Source organism: Zonotrichia albicollis, chromosome 5 (genome assembly GCF_047830755.1).
Source record: "Zonotrichia albicollis isolate bZonAlb1 chromosome 5, bZonAlb1.hap1, whole genome shotgun sequence".
Lineage (NCBI taxonomy): Eukaryota > Metazoa > Chordata > Aves > Passeriformes > Passerellidae > Zonotrichia > Zonotrichia albicollis.
Genome location: NC_133823.1, coordinates 23,876,196 through 23,896,824, shown reverse-complemented (window position 1 = coordinate 23,896,824; position 20,629 = coordinate 23,876,196). Strand labels below are relative to the sequence as shown.

General features: G+C 35.9%; 2 protein-coding genes across 5 annotated transcripts in view; one reads left to right on the top strand and one right to left on the bottom strand.

The window, feature by feature from the left end:
• Window positions 1-14,640, top strand: part of AIMP1 (aminoacyl tRNA synthetase complex interacting multifunctional protein 1) — a 31,825-nt gene extending 17,185 nt beyond the window's left edge. For all 4 annotated transcript variants that reach the window (XM_005484694.3, XM_026791984.2, XM_074541070.1 and 1 more), the window contains 4 exons: window positions 1,752-1,910; window positions 4,355-4,566; window positions 7,800-7,968; window positions 14,384-14,640. In XM_005484694.3, the coding sequence (XP_005484751.1) occupies window positions 1,752-1,910; window positions 4,355-4,566; window positions 7,800-7,968; window positions 14,384-14,550 (707 nt within the window). In that variant the 3' untranslated portion in view covers window positions 14,551-14,640. The remainder of the gene's footprint in view (window positions 1-1,751; window positions 1,911-4,354; window positions 4,567-7,799; window positions 7,969-14,383) is intronic.
• GIMD1 (GIMAP family P-loop NTPase domain containing 1) lies at window positions 14,203-19,880 on the bottom strand. The gene is made up of 3 exons (XM_005484692.3): window positions 19,755-19,880; window positions 18,041-18,462; window positions 14,203-16,843 (listed from the first exon to the last, which is right to left on the bottom strand). The coding sequence occupies exons 2-3, from the start codon at window positions 18,431-18,433 to the stop codon at window positions 16,574-16,576; spliced, it is 663 nt and encodes a 220-aa protein (XP_005484749.2). The 5' UTR covers window positions 18,434-18,462; window positions 19,755-19,880; the 3' UTR covers window positions 14,203-16,573.
• Window positions 19,881-20,629: the final 749 nt, after the last annotated feature.

Here is a 20,629-nt window from a genome sequence, read left to right as displayed (position 1 = left end):
TTTCTTTGCACTCCTCTATGTAGTTCTATTCAGTTTATACCATCATTATATACTTCATAGTAAAAAAAAAAAAGGAAAGAAGGAAAAAAACCCAAAACTGAAGTGTTTCAGATACACTGTTGTCTTTTAAAATTATTGCCAAAAAGTCCTTTTCTGCCCTCAACAGTTATTGCTATTAACCCATGCTATCAGAATTCTAAATTGTGTAAGATAGTATCCAGTGTATCTGGATGCTGGCATTTAACTTCACTGAATGCTTAACTGGTGTAAAAGCACGTTCAGTCTTCAAAAAGATTAACATGTGAATACAGAGAATTATTTTTCTCCTTTGGACACCAATAAAGCCTTTTCATGTACTAAACCAAACCATTACTTATATTTCTCAGTGTCTTTTAGTCTGCAGCAGTTCTTGACAAGTGTGGGATATTCCACAGAATCTGTTGTGCTTGAGAAAGGTCTGAAGGTATATTGGTCCAAGATGGCAGAGGAAATACTTGGTGTGCATCTTCCTTTAGTTAGCTAGTTCATCTAAGTGGTAGTAGGACTAAATTCAGATCTTTTCTTTTGAAGGGAGTAGATGTTTGTTAGATCTGAAGGGACTAAGTAGTTAAGCACAGAAATTAGATGGACATGGAAGATCAAAAATATCACAAGATGTTTTTTCAAAAACCTGAGAAACAAAGACTTTCCTCAGCTAGCAAGCAAGTGGTTGTTGGTACAACAAATTTCATATTCAAATTATTTTAGAAGGCTGTTTATAAGAATGTAATTTGTGCAAATCACTTGTGTGTTGAAGAGGACAGGCATCAACTAACAAAGTGCAGTTCTTCAGGAAAGTTAGATATCTGAAATGAAAAACAAAGCATGTATTCAGTTTATGTATTCTGAATGGAGAATTCTGTCATGGTGACACCAGAAGGATGTTTCAGTTGTTAATGATAAAACATTGAAAGGATTGAAAGGAACTTGAAAAGATCCTCTCATCTAACCTTGCTTGGGAAAGGGAACCTTGATGGTACTGCCTGATGATGCTTACCCTGTACAATTATTGGCTTAAAAGCCTTAATGAGATTCTTGAAGAGCAGAATGTAGAAGAGAGGTGCTTCTTACGCTTCCGTCTGGTAAGACTGATAGTGCAATCTCCAGAATTACTGTATTAAACTGAATTACAGAATTAAACTGTATCAGCAGTTTAAAAAGAGCTGTTGAAGGTAATACGGAGAATTTAGAGAAAAGAGAAATCAGCAGATCACATTAGGGCTGCAGATAATTTTTTTTTATTCAGGCTCAGTTTCTTAAGTTAATCATAAGAGTTGATGGATGATCTGAATATGCTATAAAAATGCTTTTGTGCATAACTCACTTATGCAATAGTCTCCATTATAACAAGAGCTAGTGGCTATAAACTGAAGCTAAACAAATGGGAAATAGGGGATTGGTAAAAAAAATAACTAGATGTTGAAATCAGCTACAAAAAGAGATGCTGTTTGCTTATATATTTTCTTGTATTTAGGACTTTTTCGCATTTAAAAATGTGTAATCAAACACTTTATTTTTATTGATCATAATAATCATATATAGATTAAGTTCTGAAACGTGTTTTGTAATGTGGTCCACTACTTAGCGGTTGTGGTTTAGTATATTAAGCAAAATTTTCAGTTCTCTCTGCTTTTTCATTTACCTTGTACATTTAGAAATGTCAGTGTTCTAAGTTCTGGTGCTGCCCCTAACTTTTGTGGTTTTGATTTTAGTAAAGCAGGTTGCAGTTTCTACTGGTACAACCCTTTCTACAGCTTCATTTTCGGAGAATGTTCCACAACCTACAGCAGTTACAGCATCTTCTGGTTCCAAAGATCAAATTAAAGGTGAAGAGGAAGAAAAGAAAAAGAAAGAAAAAGTAGAGAAAAAAGGTACTTTTCTTATCTCTGATAGGCAGTTGAGGTATTTAATTTATGCAAGTGCTTTTGCATGATTTTGAGGGAAAAAAGCTTTCATACAGCTACAGTAGGAAGAGTCGTGCTAGCTCTTAAATCTTGAAAATACTTGAAGCTAATGATGGTTGTCAGGTAAGCTACAGTCTTCATTGCATGGGATACATGCCAAATTCTGTTTAATGTGACTGCACTTCCTCATTTAAAAAAACACCACCAGCAAAAAACAATGTCTGTTGGACGCCTGTACTTCTGTGCAAGTGTATCTTGTAACTTACTAAGTTTTGCAGTCATTCTCTTATGCGGATTATTATTAATTTGCTATGATTAGATTTGTACAGGTTTGCAGAATTTGGATATTATGATAGTGCACATTCCTTTTTTTTCCTGGTGAGTTGTACAGCTACTTATAAGCTATTTTATATTTTTTAATGTATTTCAGCCTTTGACACCTTAATATTCCACAGAGTTGTAAATACAAAAGCAGAGGCCGCATGTCATAGCAGGCAATTAAATTTTTCCCTCAAGTATTCAGCAGCTACAGAACAAACATTCAGTTAGTAAGGAAAAATAAAACTTTCTATATATGATGAGGGAAAGTACAATACAAGTAGCTTAAGTTCAGTCAGACAAACACAGATCACAGAATATTCTGAGTTGAAATGGACCCACAAGCATTATCAAGTCCACCTCGTAAGGGAATGGCCCAAACAGGGGTTGAACCCACCCGTTTGGTGTTGATGATGCGGACCAACTCCGCTCATCTCATATGGAAAGCAGTGTTACACCTTTGTCTTATGCTGAAATATAGCACAAACATTAAATAGTAGTCCTGCACAGGCTGTTTCTGTGGAGTTCAGCATCTGTTGTAGGTATTGCATTTAACATTTGAAGTAACTAATATGTAAAATTGGTTTTTAAGTCTAGAAATTAATGAAATTATGGACTATCTCAAATCCCTTTGCTTTCTGTCACCTATGTCATCTCTTTCCTTTCTGGTTATTTTCATCTTCTTTGTTCTGCTTCTTGCAATCTTATCTGTATGATTTCTCTGTAAATGGATTCTGGACTGACTCTGACACTGGCCAGAGGAGTGCGTTTTTTTCCTTAGCCTGTGGCATTGAAATGGATATTTTTTATGTATCTGTATGTATATACACTGTGTACGCGTTTGCTGTGTTCTCTTTTGAGGAAAGGTTTCATTTCTCTTGTAGAAGAATGTCATGGAGAACAGTGTGGAATTATACCAAGGATAAACTTAGCAGGTCTTTGAAATGATCTTAGGTATTATATGTTAGCTATTTTGATTGGGATTTTTATCCAGTGTCTCTTACATTATGGAATATACAACTGATTTTATTAATCAAATTGTCAATTACATTAAAAACCCAAATCACTAGAGCTTTTCATCATAAATGAGCAAGTATTTTTGAAGAGCTGTTGCTTATATTAAAAAATTTGCCTTTTTATTATTGAATGTATCATTTCATTTCATGCCTGTACTAGAAGAATTATGAATGAAATCAAATTGCACATTGTGTCCACTTTACCTTTTTGCTCCATTAAGAAGGGAGTTAGTTTACATTAATATGTAAGTTATCTTGGATGAAAGAATAACAGAATATGCTTATTTAAGGTAAGCACATCTTAGATTTTTTTAATCTCCCAGATATTATAGCTGTTAAACAAGTCTTTAATGTCTCCAAAACAGCACAGTCTTATTTATAAACTTGCTCATCTTGAAAGGAATATTGCATATTTTATGATTCCATGATTTATATAAGCAGCTGAGTATGGGGAGTTTTGCTTCAATATTGTTTTATACTACACAGTCTTTTCTGTGATGATCATGGGGTAAATGCACCACACCAGGGGCATCTCATAAGCCATGAGCATTTTCATGCACTCTTGTGTTTGGGAAGTGCAGAATTTTGGCTAATGTCATCTTGAAGTGTTGCATTGCAGCTGGAGCAGTGCAGCTGCAGTGACCTCACAGCTCGTGGCTGTGTACCATGCTGATAAGCACTGATAACCCTTTGGACTGTGATTATCAAGTTTCCTTTTGCTGCTGAAACACCATGGCAAGGCTTACTGGTAATTGCTAATTATTTGAAAGGGATGATCAGGTAATTCATGTGGCCTTTGTCAGAGTATGTGTGTCACACATTAGCTACACTTAAATTCAGGGTGACTTTGCAAACAGAAGGTGGTAATAAGTTTAGGTAATGACATAAATGGAAGTGTGAACGATAATTCACCACTGGAAACTGGTAACAGAGGTGCTAACTCTTTATTCTTTTGTGTTTTGCACAGAATTTATGCCTGTTTCTGAAACTGTAGCTCACTTTTCCCTTTCAGTAGTCATATACATTAGTTGTGCTTTTTTTAATGTTTATTTCATGGAACAAAATGTTCTCTAATAGGTGAAAAGAAGGAGAAGAAACAGCAGCCAGCTGCTGGAAGTGGCGATGCGAAACCTGTAGACGTTTCTCGTCTGGATCTTCGTGTTGGCTGCATTATTAGTGCTGAAAAGCATCCAGATGCAGACACTCTGTATGTTGAACAAGTGGATGTTGGTGAAGCAAGCCCAAGGACTGTTGTCAGCGGTTTAGTGAAACATGTTCCTCTGGATAAGGTATTGACAAAATTATTTACTGATAGCTTTTCCTTTCCTAAAGTATCTTAAGGCATTCATCTGTTTATAGGATATGTTTTTATTCTGCTAAAAGATTTGTACAGTCATGAAAACAAAAATAAAATGCAGATGGAAGTAATACTTAATAACATTTGCCAGAAACCAGAGAAGTGCCCTTACCCCAAATCAGTTTCTGATGGCAGAAACTTCTATCCAGGGATCTTATTCCAATTCCTCTGCCATCAGTGCGCACCGAACTCCTAAACTAAACAGATGTTACTCTTCCTTTAGGTTTCCTACTATGTAGTAGAGAAGCCATAGTCACCTTTTTGGTATGATCCAAACTTTTGAAACCTTTTCCTTCCAATTCTCTTTTATAGCTTGTTGAAATATTTGGCATGAAGTAAAGCAGAGAGCATGTAAATTCAACTTAGCTGGCAATGAATAGCTTAAACAACAGTAGAATACAAAATGCATACTTTTACTTCCTTGTGCAGAACAGAATCTGTGTCCATGCTTTTTTCAGTTGATACGCTTTGGTGTTTGACACAGATGGTTTGTGGGTGCCTTTGAACAACCTGAGACTTCAAGATTTAGTTTTCCTTTCACACCTCTTCTGGAGGGTGAGAGGAGTTTACTAAAGGTTGTTCCTGAATTCAAATGCAAGCTTGGCATTTAAAACAGTGTTGTGTAGAGCAACTGCAAAATGGATCATGAAGGAATTGATCTTAGCCTGGAAAAAGCTCCACTTTCTTAAATGTCTTTTCAGTCTTTATTTGCACACTGTCCCCATGGAAGACTGCAAGCATAGGAAACAATTAAAATTGTGATTTATTTTTTTTTTTGTGCTACAGAAAGTTACTGAACCAAAAAAACCCACCTGAATAGAGTAACTAATCTGCACTGATCAGCTGATGGTGTCCACTTACTCAATTTGCACTGGGCAAAATCTCAACTTGATTGCATTTTAGCAGTCTGCTTTCAATAAAGCATGTAGAGGAAAACATTAAAAGCCATTCTAAATATACTTAGAAACATCAAGTGTACAGAATGAAATGGCAGCAGGAGTCTTTTTAACCTTCTTTCTGAGTGGAAAAATAATCTGAAGTATTCATTAACAGAGAATTAGGGATCATCCTTGCACGTTCTTTGAGAGCATTTTTGTTTGCGTGTCTGGTTTCAGTTTTGGCAAGTCTCTATTAAGACAGTAAATTTTTAGGGGCAAGCTTCCATCTTTTTGTGTTTTTTGAAGTGTTCAAAAATCTGAAGGCCTGGCATGTCTCTACTGCCATATATTGAAATAAAAATATATACATCAGATCAAGGACCATAGCCATAAATTTCTTCACAAAAAATTCAGCTGTTTATGATTTTGGTGTTTGATGTGGTAATTTAGCAGTGTTTGAGGCTGTAGTATTTGTATCATCTGATTTTACTTTTGGTTAGGAAACACAGTATGTATCTTTACTAACATTTCAGTATGCAGTGCAAGTTATTTATGGGTGTGAAAACTTCTGACATGCCCACTTTATATGTGAAGTGCTGTGGTTTTTGTTCACGTGATGCTGAAGCCATGTCAGAAGTTGCACCCTCTATTGTCATGAGTTGTGTCACAAGTAACAGGGATGTGGAAGGTTCTTGGCACAAGGTGCACCGTGCCACTGCTGAGCTCTTTCAGCAGCTGGGGACAACGGGGAAATTTCTGAAATGTCAGAAGGAATTGACAGCTTTTCTCCCACTGCATTTCGCTTTTTGAAGTGGATCTCTGTGTTCCTAGCATCAATACCCGTTTCAAGCAATTGTTCTTGAAATTCAGGCAGTTCTCCAGTGTCACTTTTTGTCACCTTGTCCTCTTTAACCTAAGAGAACCTCATGTCAGTGAGCAGAAGTGAAGAACAGGAATGTAGGGAATGTTTCTTAAACTTAACAAGAAGAGAAAAGGCCACCATAATCCTCCAGAAATGCTATTCTCCAACCATTCATTGTAAGAGGATACATTACAGTTACATCTGTTGTGAACTATATACTCTGATTTTTGTAGCAGAAACTTTTCCTCCACTTAGATGTCTTGAAATCTTTTCTTTCTAGATCATTGTGATGTCCACCCAATAATTAGCCTTTCATTCATTAATTGTTATTCAGTGCTAGATAATGCTACAACTTGCATTTTAGTCACTGGCATGTTACAACTGTTTTTTGTGTTTTGTGCTGCTTATTTTCATAGCAATAACTTGAGAAATTTTCAGTCAGTGGGCTGGCTTGAAACTGATGCAAGATAACTTTTTCTTATAACTGCTTCATTTTGGCTATTTATAATTTTGTTTTTTAAGGTGTTGTCCTTGGAAAATATGCAGTGTTTGAAATGTTGATCAATTATTAATCCTGCTGGTTTTGTTCAAAGTCTGTACTGTGATGCACAAAGACCAAAATCTAGAAATATTAAATACTTATATATAATGTGCACTAGTAACATGGGAATTAAGACATCCTTACTTTGTCTCTTAAGAATGTTCAGGGTTTAATTTTGATTCCATTTCAAAGTGTGGTTTGTTTTAGACTCTAAATATTGGCAGTTTTTCCTCAGTAAAGTATTTTCTCTGGTTTACTATTGTAATTATTAAAATAAAACAACAAATAGAGAAACATTTTGCATGTTTGCACTAACAAATACAGTGTTCAGTATATAAAAACCACTCAAGGCATTTGGGTTAACTAAGATAAAATTTAAGATTCAAGTGAGCTCATTATGTAGAAGACCTCTTAGCTTCCAGGACACACTTAGAATTTTTTACCTATGGGCCTAATTTGTAGACTTGTTGTTGTTTTTACTATTATCATCATTAAATTATTATTATCATTAAATAGAAATTCTTTAGTTAATAGTGCTGTATTGAAAGTGGACTAAAGCAATTGTCAGTAATGCATAAAGATGGAATGAGAGTGAAATGCCTCGCCTGGTTTTTAATTTAATAAATTGTATATTTTATATTTCCATGATAAATAATGTTGCATTTCAGCATTTATTTACTGGCCAGCTCTTAGGGGGTTTAGATGTTATGTTACTAGTGTCCAGCCATTACAATTGTGAATCTGTTGCTACATGCTTCTCTTATGCTTCAGTTGTCATGGTAAGATCTCATCACTGTAATTCTTTCATTCTAATGAAATAATGGGAGTCCCCAAAGCCACGTGCCATTTTCAGTACTCACATCCTTCTGTTTTCCTCCCCCAAGATGCAGAATCGGATGGCAGTGCTACTCTGTAACTTGAAGCCTGCGAAGATGAGAGGAGTAGTGTCTCAAGCAATGGTGATGTGTGCCAGCTCTCCAGAAAAAGTGGAAATTCTGGCTCCTCCACCTGGAGCGGTACCTGGGGACAGAATCACTTTTGAAGGTTTTCCTGGTAAGTAGTTATTTAGGAAAATAATAGAAACAAGTATGCCAAGGTAACCTCAGTGCTGAAGCACATAAAACAGCTTTTTTTTAAAGCTCGTTGGGTTTTTTGTTGAAATTTTCTGAATTAATTCTTGTTTTTAATTTTTTTTACTACCATGCTAATATTGTGTAAGTAAATGATTGAAAATACTTTATCATCTGTAAAAAAATTGTAACTTGATAAAGTTGTGTAGACCTTAAATGAAAAATACTCCATTATTAAAGTGTCAGTATTTCAGTTTTGATATATATGGATAAATGTACTTGGCAAATTGCAACAAACAAATGTAAAGCATCTTTCAGAGTGTCTCAGTGTAAATGGTAAAGTATTAAATTCCTAATTCCAGCTCCTCCCTGTAATGAAAGTGTCAGAACTTTGGGTAGTTTTTCGTTTTTGAGGAAGAAGGGATGGAGGGGATAGAAGGGGTTGGAACAACGTCTCCTATTCATGATAGGAGCCTGTAATATTCAAATCACCAGGGTTTTTTGTTTGTTTGTCTGAGACAAAATATCTTTTTAGGTTTCCAAAGAAAGACATTGGACTTTTCCCCACTTAATTAAATTAATGAATCCATCTTTTTTCAGAATATAAATGAGAATTTTACCAAATTAAACTTTATCAAAAGACAACTTTTCATCCATTTTTCTATTTCTTCCACCTCAATGAAAATTATTAACTTTTGACTGCATATTGGGAACTCAAAGCATCATAGGTTTATCATGTTGATCTAAAATGCTGTTTATTAAGAGCTGAGTCTGAAAAGAGAGACTAGTATAAATAATCTTACATGTCACAGATTATGGGAATGCACCTGCAGCACACTGTGCATAAGGAGAGTTTCTTCCCTTTCCATTGTTTGAGTTATTGCTATATCTTTTTACTCATTGTGGCTGTCAATCATAAAGGAAGTTTGTGTGAGGACTTGGTGCTGCCCTGTCCCAAAAAGGTGAGGACACACAGGTGGCTCAGTTGCTGGTGTCACGTGGGAGCTGACTGTAGACTCCTCTCCTACAATCAGCTGCCTAGGTTTATCCTGCACCCAAGGAATTTAGGAATTTCCGCAGCACAGCCCAAGCCCAGAGCTACTCAGGTTGGCTGTTAAGTGGATCACAGAGGTCTTGGTGAGCAGTGCTGTTCTGGTCAGGATCACTGTTACAGAGAAAAAATGAGGCCTTTGTCAGGGTCGAGCCATTTGTCAGTGAGGGGAGACTCAGACACTCAATATGAGTGATAAGCAAGTTCCGTTTATTGAAGAGAGCATCAGACACTTATACAGCGAGTAATAAGCTTATGAATATTCTGTAAGCTAAGCAATCTATTGGTTAAACTATACTATCAACTCTTCCTCATTCCTTAGGGGTTACATCTCTTTTTTCTCATATCTCTTTCACTGTTTGTTATCCTACCACAGCTAGGCCCAAGGACACTGCTATCTTGCAGGTGCCAGACTTGGAATTAGCCATGGTTTTGTACTTTTCCATTTTCTAGCAGCTAAATTCCCAACAGATCACTCCACCACTTAAACTTGAAAGAAGTTGCTCCAAATCCCAGTATTTCCCATACTGGCTGAAAGTGTATGTGTGTGCATTTATCAATGAAGTATTCATCTTCAGGAGTTTATTGTTTAAAAGTTGGCTTTCACATGTGAGAAAATGGTGTAACTTTTATTTTCTGCATGGACCCATATGAACCTTTATAAACTATTGCACTTCTGACAATTTCTAGCTGTACAGCAGAGTTTTGATTTATGAACCTCTTGGCAAGCTCCATGCTTAAACATATTTGCATGAAATACCTTTCAGAAATACATATATATGTATGTTTATTTATGCTTCTCAAGAGTGAAATTGTGATGCGTAAAAAAATATATATATTTTGGTTAGAATATGATAAAGGAAGCAATACTCTAGGTGTTTTATGAAATCAAAAAATAGCTCAGCTTGCTGTGATTTAATGCTCCAATTGATATTATTTTAAAAATACTTTAAAATAATACTGTTTTAAAAGGAAATCAGTCAGACAGCAATTTTTTTTCCATTTTAGTTTCCTGTTTTAAAAATATACCAAGCTTGCTAGTTGAATTCTTTAGCTGCACTGAAATCTTAAATGCCTCAGCAATCAATTGCATTGACTACATTGTAGGAATACTCATTCATGGCTTCTAGTTGTGAGTAAAGATGGATTAAATGTGGGGCCTTTGTTACCTGCAAGAATCATAGGTACAAATACACTCACACTGCTGTCTGTTGCTGTGGAAATGGATGTGCAAGAGAGCATCAAGTTGTAGAATAAACACTTCCAGTGCATAAGCCCTGGAAAATGATGTACAGGTTCAGCCTTCAAAAACGTTCTTTGCCCAGGTTGAGGGGTTTTTTTTGTTTGCTTTTGTCTAAGTTACAGCCTTCCTCCAAACTTACATCTCAAGCTTCATATACCTGGCATTTGAAAATGTGAGAGCTGGTAGTAGCACTGTTTTCTGTTCACCAGCATATCTGTTCTTGCACATGACTGATGAAGTGAGATCCATCAAAATTATTGAACTATTTTACTCCAGTTGTTTAGGTTTTTTACATTGGCAAAAAGCTTTCCTAGAACAATCAGTTATAGAAATATTTGTTCTAAAATAATTCCCAGGTGTTATGGTATGCAGATACTGTGTTGACATTTTGATCTTTAAAAGATACAGAATAAGCTAAATATGGTGTGTAAGTTTTTCTAGTTCTGAAGTTATGACTTGCAGCCAGTAAGACAAGATTTTGTGTGGATTATATCAGTTTCCTTCTGGTGGAGAGCCAAAGACATGGGGCTCTGATAAGTGCCAAATGAAGGTTTTTGCAATTCCTTTGCAAGGTGTATATATCCAGGTCTATAGATTGTAGTCTGAAATGTGGCACTGTTTTCTACTGCTTCATAAAGAGCTGCTTGGAAAATTTTGTAGGTAGGAGATTTAAGCTAATCATTGACTTTGAAAATTTACCTAATGCTTAGTAGTACAAAGTAGAGTGATCTGTCTTCTTCTTACATAAAACTTATTTAAAAGAATTTTCAGACTTGTGATTTTACTATCTTGAGTAGGAAGATGAAAAAAATCCATTGGTAGATGGAGACCTACAAAATCATGGTGGCATCTGTTTCTGTAAATTTGTTTGTTGGGTATTTGTCTTTTCAATGTTGCTGTTGTAAACTAAATTGGGGGAAACTCATTGGGAGATGGGGAAGCTCACTGGAGACTGGAGAACTGAGTTTCTCAGTTTTTAACGGGGTTGAACATCTATCTTCTACTCACCTTTTTTGTGTTTAAACCTTCTGCTTCTGGGCTGCTGCTGTCTCCTTGAAGACCATCTGGCACTTGCCTGATGCTGTTTCCAGGAGGATAGACTCCTTGTTGTGTCAGATGTCATTTAATTTCACTGCTTAATTGTAACCATTTATATTCTGATCAATTTTTTTTTGTTTTAAAAAGTAATTGTAAAGCATAAAGATTCAGTTGGAGCCCTTGAAGTTAAAATAGAAAGGACAGCTGGGTCTTATTTAAGTTTGAAGTATGAAAGTCTGTGAAGCAACAGAAGCACCACCAGCAACAATAAAGCAATTCTAAAATGCACACAGCTGTCTATCAAGCAGCTTGGAGTCAAGCTATTTTTAAGTCTTCTCTCTCCATTATACAAAATATTTATGAGATACAGACTAATTTTATTTGGCCATTTTAGTCAAAGTAAACAAATGGTATCTTGTCTCAGAACAATTAAATTTTTTTCTGCAGCTAGTGGAGTGTTTACCTAGAACTATCTTGAGTGTTATTCAGGAGTGATTTGGTAAGGAATGCTGTTGCCTGGAGTACTGTTCTGTTTTGTTTATTTAATTGATGTCTTTGCCCTCAGTGGAATTTTTAATACTGAAGTGTTTTATACTCCAGTGCATGAATCTTCAAGGTCTCTTGAGCCTTTTTTTGCATTAAGAACTTTATCAAATTTTTATCCGTCTTCACTAGAAAAGGTCTGATTTTTAAACTGTGTAAGAATTCTTCCATCGTGTGTGTGTAAATTCTATAACCTCCTGCACAGTAATTGCCTTAAGAGGGCAATAGTACTTGAAGATTTATAGCTAACTGTGAAATCTCTTTTCTGATAGCAGTATCAGATACTTTGATGCCACTGGAACCAAAAACCTGTTACTTAAATTAGATAATTAAATTATCATTCAGGTCTAAGAATCACTAGCAATTTAGTGAATTACTATCTCTTTAAAAGAATAAAAAGTGGTAAAGCTGGAGCACAGTGGTTAGCCTGTAGTTAGCAGGTTTTTTTAATCAAAGCTAGAGTGTATGCATGCTTTCCTTCAGCTGCCTGGTTACAGTCCACTGTGGGGCAAGTGACATTAAGTAAAGTCACACATCACTCTGTCCTTTTTCCCCTTGCTGTGCTGAGATATATTCTTTCAGCGGTTTTTTAACTGTTACAAAGTGGAGAGGTTTCTTGCTTATTATGAAAATTTTTTGTAATAAAGTGGTGAGATGGAATGATATGTTTAACAAAATTTGGGACCTCTTATTTGGCCCATTTTTGGTAAAAAGAGTGGAAAACTGATTAAACCATTAAAAGCTTCAATTTATTTTATTTATAGAAACTCTTCTAAAGAATATTTTCTGGGAAGGAGGAATACAGTGAGGAGAAGGCATAGGAAAATGCACAGCCTAGAGCTCTGGTAGTATTTAAAATTGGTGCCTGTGCTAATCTAATGTGAGCTCACCACAGATCCCAAGGGAGCTTGACGCAGGATTCCAGAGAAACTTATTAACATCCAAAGCCTGTTTTTTATAATAAAAGTCAGGAGGTTTTCTTACTGAAAAAAAGAAATCATGTGCTTTTTATATTTGAGGAGAGGAAGGAAAATGTACAGTGGATCACTTAACATTCTGTTTAATGATTTTATTAGTTTGTATGCATGCACTGTGGTCTAAATCCAAGTTTGCCTTTGTTCATGAACATTAAGATGATTTATCTTTGTGAAAATGCACAATTAGCTCTAAACATTTACTAATTTTATTTAGTAGTGCAATTATTTAAGTAATTAGAGTTATTTAAATTTCTTCCTCTGTTTAATATTAATTATAAATATTGTATAAATAAAATTATTGATGTTGTGACTGATTTTTCTTTGAAACACTAAATGCAATCTGGATGTGAAATAACTTGACTGCATTATTAGATACTGCTCTGATAAGGCTAGCTTACTTCACAGAGAAATCTGGCTTAGTCTTCTTCTCTTGCATATGTAGAAACTACAGAATACAGACACCAGACATTACAGAATACCCATACAGACAGAAATAGCTCAGGTTTGCAGGCATTGAGAATGTGAGTAGACTGAACTATGGAAAACATTTAAAGGAGAATACCAATAAGGCATAAGACAGGCTGGAATGAGAATAGTGGATTTAACCACTGGTTGGTGAGTCAGTCAGGACTTAGCAAGCAGTGATGAATTTCAACCACCTATTAGAAAAAGATATGTTAAAATCCCTGTATTTAGTTTGGTTTATGTCTGTGCTTTGAATTTCATGCTTATTTAAAAATAGGAAAAATATTCTTCATTATGCTATCTAATTTGTTGACAATATTTCAAAACATTAATAGAAGAAGTCTGCACTTTGTGGTTATTTGAGATCCTTAAATAATCAGATTTGCTAATGTAGTTAGTTACTGTCAATACCAGTAGGGTGTAGGTATCTTATCATTATATATCCATGGAAGCAGGAAACTGAGGCTTATCAAGACTGAGGCCATAATTGCTGAAACTCTAGCTAATTTCTACTGCCTCTGTTGTTTTGGGCTCTACAGCTTGTCATCAGACAATACAAAGCATAGCAGAACAGTGTGTAACTCGGGGCTGAAATTATATGTCAGTATTCTACCTCTGGACTATTCTTGTCTAAATTCAGTACTCCCCAGCTGTAACAGCATCTGCTAAGTGCATTTAATTTCTTATAAAAACATCATTCATTTCTAAAGTTAATATGCTGACAAACCTGTCTTGGTGAGCAGTGTACTTCTGTGGTCCATATGTACTTAATTCTTGGGAATTCTTTCGTAGTATAAACTAACAGCAATGGTTTAATTTCTTCCTTTTGACAGTGCTTATTGTCTGATATGACCTTTGTTGTATCTGATACTTGAAAGATCCTCTTTTTCAGAGAGGAGACATTTCCTAGACAATTCCTAATTCCAATTAAAATTTTCATTTTGAGAATCAAAAGGAATGGTAGGGTTTTATCCCTTAAAAGTGTGTGCAGTGATGCTGTGTGGGCTGTCATAGATGTGTAAGTACATGATGCTCTTGTTCTGAGTTGTGTGCTATGAGGTTATTCTTTGTTTTGAAACAGGAGATCCTGAGAAGGAACTTAATCCAAAGAAGAAGATTTGGGAGCAAATCCAACCTGATCTTCATACCAATGACCAGTGTGTTGCTGCATACAAAGGAGTTCCATTTGAAGTGAAAGGGAAAGGAGTGTGCAGGGCAGAGACCATGGCAAACAGCGGAATCAAATAAATAAATAAATAAATAGTTATTAGAAACTTGTACAGATGTTGAAATGGAAAGTGATGCAAGCAGAATAAAAAACATTAAATGTATGGCTAAGACCTGTTTTTTTTGACTTCTTTTCCATAATATGTTACATCTCCAACATTTTGACAATTCACTCATTCACTAGGCTTGTTGTCCTTGAGGTTGTGTGCTGTCAGCAGTTATTAACCACTCAGTGCTTATAACTTAATTGCCAAGGCTTGTTTGTGGGACCACAGGCAGGCAAGTAAATTTTCTGGACAGCTTGAAGATGTAGAGCTTCTATTTAGCAAGAGCTAAAGGAAAGAAGGAAAATTTTCTGCCATGTTCCTTGTGTGCTAATTGCAGGACTAGCAGCTGGTTAGTGAAGATCACAATTGTCTTTATTCTTCTGGTCACTTTGTAATAGTTTTTCTCCTCTTCCTCCAAGCAGTTTTCAGGTGTATTGTAAGCTTCTGCAGCTTTGTTCTTGCCTGCGTTCTCTCTGTAGTCTGCAGTCAATTGTAACTGGAAGATTAAGCTATGTTGGTTTATGCCCTAGGATGTTCAGGTGGACACATTTTCATGTCCCCAGAACTAAACTGCTATAATTTCATTAAGATTGAAGCTGCCACTTTGCTAGAATAGTTCTTTCTCTAGTCAACCTAGGTATATCCTTCCAAACCAATAGGTAGGACTAAGAAATAATTAATAACAGATTCCTGGAAGTAATAAAAAATAAAAAAAAAACCCTCAAACCCCATAAGACCAGCCTGCAAGAAAACCCAAAAAGCAACCAAACAAAAAAAAAAAATCTGTTTCCAATGCTCAAACAGGTATAAAATGAATTGATTTTTTGGTTTTGTTTTAATGTGCTTTTCTGCAATGATGTTTTGTACAAAAAGTGCTTTGGTTTTAACAGAAATAGCTTCTTCAATTTTTAGAGTTAGAATTATTTCATAGTAATGTTGTACAAATAGCTATGTTGCTAGGCTATTAGCCTCAAAATCATTCCTTTAATTCCTTACTTTCAGTAATATGAAAATAAATATTTTAGATCCATTTTCAATAACTCTTTTAAGTAACTATGTAGAGATAATTCAGATATTTTTGCATATAATATTAAATTAAATTGTTGCTGTATAACCATTGAAACAGTAAATACTATTTTAAATACTAAAATTAAAAACAAACTTGAGCCTGTCTAAATTTTGCAGGCTTTGAACTTCATCCAGTAAGTGGAGAGAAAACAAAATGACAGTGATATAAAATTAAAAGGAACAGGCATAAAGAGGATATGAACAGATTTTCTTTTTGAATGAGTTTTGTTTGTGCCTGTAAACTGTCAGTTTTTCATGCATCTGGTAATAAGTAATAGCAATTAGTTCTTTTAAATGTGCTGAATAGTATTAAGCACATGGAAGCCATTTTATCTGCCTTGTAAACTGTATATGCTAAATGTCTTATTAAATAAAATCATTGTAGTTCAAGAACTCAGTTATAACTAATCTTGAATCATGGTAGGGGATACTTTTACAACAGATAAATCTTAGCTTTTAGTACTGGAAAGCTCTTTTTAGAAATGGAAGTTCAGAGGAACTTCTGAAGGCTTGAAGAATTGAGCAAAGAGGCCTCCTGAGTCTGAACTCATGCATTTTTTTCTTTTTTTTTCTTTTTTTTTTTCTTTTTAAATTTTATTTTATTTTTCCAGATCTGTATTCTGTGTAAACTGGAATATACAGTCTGGTGTAGTGCAAAATCCCGTTTGTAACTACACACACATTAGGAGCATGATTTTGGATCACTAGCTTGTTCTGATTTTGTGGCTGAATCTAGATTTTGAATGCAGTAGTGTGAGGTCCTCTGTGGAAGGCAAGTAGTTTGATAAGCTAAAGAGATATTTCTAATTGTGTGTTCAAAGATGTTTGGTATGGATGTGGAGTTTTTCAGTTGATGGCTTTTACTCTTTTATTTCTATTAGATGCTACCTAATGTAGAAAATAGCCAAGTGAGCACCTTAAAGCTAATTTTATTCCTTGCTGTGTTTAAGTAGTACTTGATAATTATTTCTTTGTATGAAATTCAAGAGCTTTCTTAAGACAATATTTCTTTCCTCTCTAATTATGCTGTTGTGGTTGTCTAGGAAGATGTATTTATGCTGTACCGAGCTCAAAAGTGACAACAGGGTACTTGAGGCGCTCTGCAAATATGTTTCCTCACTGTATCCAGCCTCTCTTGCCTTGTCTGCATGAGTAAGTAGGACTGCAGTGAAATCCTTCCACGTGGGACCCAGAAGTTCCTGTAATGAAAAGCAAATTTTAACTAGTTATCTCCTATTTCTTTTCCCCACTCCCATTATATGCTTAGTACATTACCAGATCATTTACTTGTATGTTTTTTTTTTTTTTGCCCTGGCAGTAATCTAGTTCATGTTATCCAAGTTGCTGAAATTTCTGGGTCTTTTTTCACCTTTCTGAGACACTGACATCCACCTTCAGTGGAAATATGTGGTCATGCAGTACTAGGGAGTTCTCTGTTCCCTGGCTGCAGATTTTAACAGAATGTCTCCAGGTAAAAAATGTTCATGTAAGTACGGAAAAATGGTTGTTTGGCCATGTCACACATTAGTTTGGAATCGGTAGTTGCCACATATTCATATTGCCACACTTTTTAGAACTCCTAAAAAAATGTTTTTGAAAACACTGAAGCACCTTTTGTTGAAAAAATAAATGATGAATTTCTATGTAACACCAACTTCAGTTCCAACTGTAATCCATAAAACTCAACTTTTCTCAGCAATTCAGGAAAAACACAAATCAAATGCAACACCTTAAATAATGGGCCAGAGAGCTTTTCTTCAGCTTCTGTGATTTATCTGATGGAGGAGAATGGAGAGAACAAGCTGCTTTTCTTTCAGGAAGTACAGAAAATTTTAATAGAAATAAGAGAGGTTGGGCTTTAATTTACAGGTGGAAATGGAATTACGACTTTGGGCAATCCTGCTAACTCCTGTATATGGCAAGAAGCCTGCCTTGGTGATAAGGACACTGCAGTGATCTTAACTCTGTAACCTAAATGCTGTGGTATATAAAACTACTTTAAAGGATGTCTGCTTGCTTCCAAGGTAAGTGGGGTGTCAAAAACACCTGGTGTATTGATAGTGATTAATCTGTTTTAGACCCTAGGGATGAAAAATACCAAGCACATACAAAATTTTCTTTTAAGCTGCCCAAGGAAGTCTTGAGTTACCAGTTTCAGAAACAGAGGAGAGAGCTTTGATTTGCTGAGGACTCAAAATGTATTACAATCTTTGTTCTGAAATTAGCGTCTGCCACTCGCAATTTATTAGGCTGTTGGAAAAAAAAAAAAATTACTTTTATGGAAGAAAATATTTCACTTTTCTTTTATGGAAGAGTCAACTCTTCCATAGCTATTGTCACCTGAAGATGAAAGAGTTGCCATTAGGGCAGACTTCTATTTTTTTTTTTTTTGTTACCTGGATGAGCTGAAGTGTGTCATGGCTTTCATCTGGACACAGAGGCAGGTCAGCCCTGAGGACCAAGAGGGCCAAGTGCAGGCCTTGCTCCCCGAAGTGCTGAGCCAGGGCTGCTCTCACGGTGTCCCTCACTTGCTGTTTGCCCAGAGCACTGTGAGGGTAGCTGGGGGTGTCCAGCACTCGGACGCGCAGCGCTGACTCGCGGCTGTTCCTCCGGATGAGCCCCGAAATGCGGGCGCTGCGTCCCAGGCTGCAGCGCGTGGTCACAGAGCTGGGGCACAGACGGCTCTCGAAGTCTGCGCTGCCCAGCAGGCTGTTCCCAGCAGCACTTTTGCCAGTCTGAGTCTTTCCAAGCACAACAAGGTTGATGGTCATCTCATTGCTGTCTGCCATTGTCAATGTTTTTATCCACTAACCTGTCACTGAGTACAAATAACATTAGGTGCTTCAGGGGGTGGGGGGGAAGAAGAGGCAAGAATTTCCATTATTCAAAGTCTTTTGAGTGTTTTTCCCTGCCTGAAATGTGAAAAGAGTTTTAGGAAGAAGCAATAATGTTGTGGAGAGGCAACAGAGAGACAAGGAGTTGGGGAACACCTGTGGAAAACACTGTTGCCATTCTGGGACAGTAGTAGGTTAGGAGAAGGAGGCTAACTAGGGAAGGAAGAAAAGAATGGTGACGTATAGGGGCTGCTGTTATTAAGTGACGGTGTTTCAGGATGTAAATATTTACTTGCTTTAGGCAAAAGAATAATCAAGGATAAGTAGATTTTAAGGGAGCACATTTTCACAGATTTTTCATCAGCTACCACTGATGTTGAAATAGACAGTAGTCTGGAAGGGCTTTCTGATGCAGAAAAATACATCAATTAAAAGGAGGAGAACTGAAATAGCCAATCTCATGAAAGTGAGATTTTGGAAATGTATGCTAAACCAACTTATTAGCGCAGCAAGTGGAAAAGAAAAACATAGACTGGTGGATAGAGAGAGGGAGCTGGCTTGGGATCATTTCCAGTTACTCTATTTGTTCATAAACAAGACCTCTCGTTCTCTTTGTACTTTTCTGTAACCCAGTATCTGAAGGGGTTTCATGTGTGTTGATCATCTAACAGGAAAACTTCTTATTTAAATAAATTGAGACATGTTTGATAAGGTAAAACCATAGTGGCCTATAGTGGATTTTAAGTTTCTGTGACTTGTGAACTTCAGAAAGAATTTTTTCTTTGTTTGTTTTAAGATACTGTGTTTAGTTACTCATAGAGAGGCCATGGATAGTTTCAGACAGGGATTTCCTCCGATTAATTATTTAGATTCCTGCTGTTCAGTTTAAGCTTTTTCTGTCATAAATTCCATGCCCAAATGAATATTTTGAAATAACTTCATTACAACACCAAAGATGCAAGAGCTAGTAACATACTAACTTTTTTACAGTCAGCATTGAATACGTATATGACAATCTGCCTTACTGGATTTACAGTGAGTGTTTTTTTTATTTTTCAATTATCAATTTCCTTTTAAGAAATATATCTTATGAAATGGTTGTCTTCAGTTATTTATCAGTCTAGATATGCATTGTACACTTGTAGCGTAATAATAGGAAGTAGTAGACATGGATTCATCCATTCCTTTTTTATATCATAATCAAAGATTTGGTGTATTTTCCCTGTAAGCAGTCTACGCTTAAATACTTAGATTAGTTTCATTTTGGGTCACTTACCTTAGTTTCCCTTAATTTCTTCTTTCATTCAGGTTTCATTCATAAACCACATGTGCAGTGTAGGAAGAAGTTCATATGTGAACTTTGAAACTAACAGCAGCCCCGTACCATGCTGAGACTGTTACGTACACATTAATCTGGTTAATTTATTACTGATAGCTCCTCATTCAATTGCATATGTTTGGTCAGTCATTGGCACGGTTGAATTTTTGTAACTCAGCTGCAAGTATTGTTTTTGAAGTCACTTAAGTGATTGCATGACGTTGATATTTTTAAAAGTAAATTAATTCCACCAGCAGTTAAATGTGCAAATGATAAATGTAGTAGTGGGATTCCTTTGTATTGCAAGTTCTTGAATGTGTCTTCATATGTGCATGTGAATAGGAAGTGCACTCTCTTATTTTTGCAATTAATTACTAATTACAATATTTTCATAGCACAGTGTAAATCATTTGCAGATATAACGATGTTTGCTTATATTGAGATACAGAAATGATTTGTGAACCAGGAAGAAAATGGAAGACTTCTTGCAGAACTGCCAGTGGTATGCATTAGCTAATGGCGGTTAGCCTAATAATTTTTCTTGCAAGCATCATTATTTGCCATGCTATAGTAGCATTCAAACCAGAAATAGAAGATTGCCCAGAAGGACCTATCTCTTGTTTTTCTCCAATTTTCCACAAGTGGGAAAGTAACTGGTTAGAAAATAAATTGCTAATTTGTGCTTTAATGACCAGGCTGTAGTTTTAGAATGGGAGAGTGGATGAGCCTGTCCTGTCTGTTTACAGTGATCAGCCATCTCTCTGTAAATCCCAGAGGTGCAGGCAGAAGTTTACTCCAAGGGTATTGAGATACTTGTCAGTAAGAACACGAAT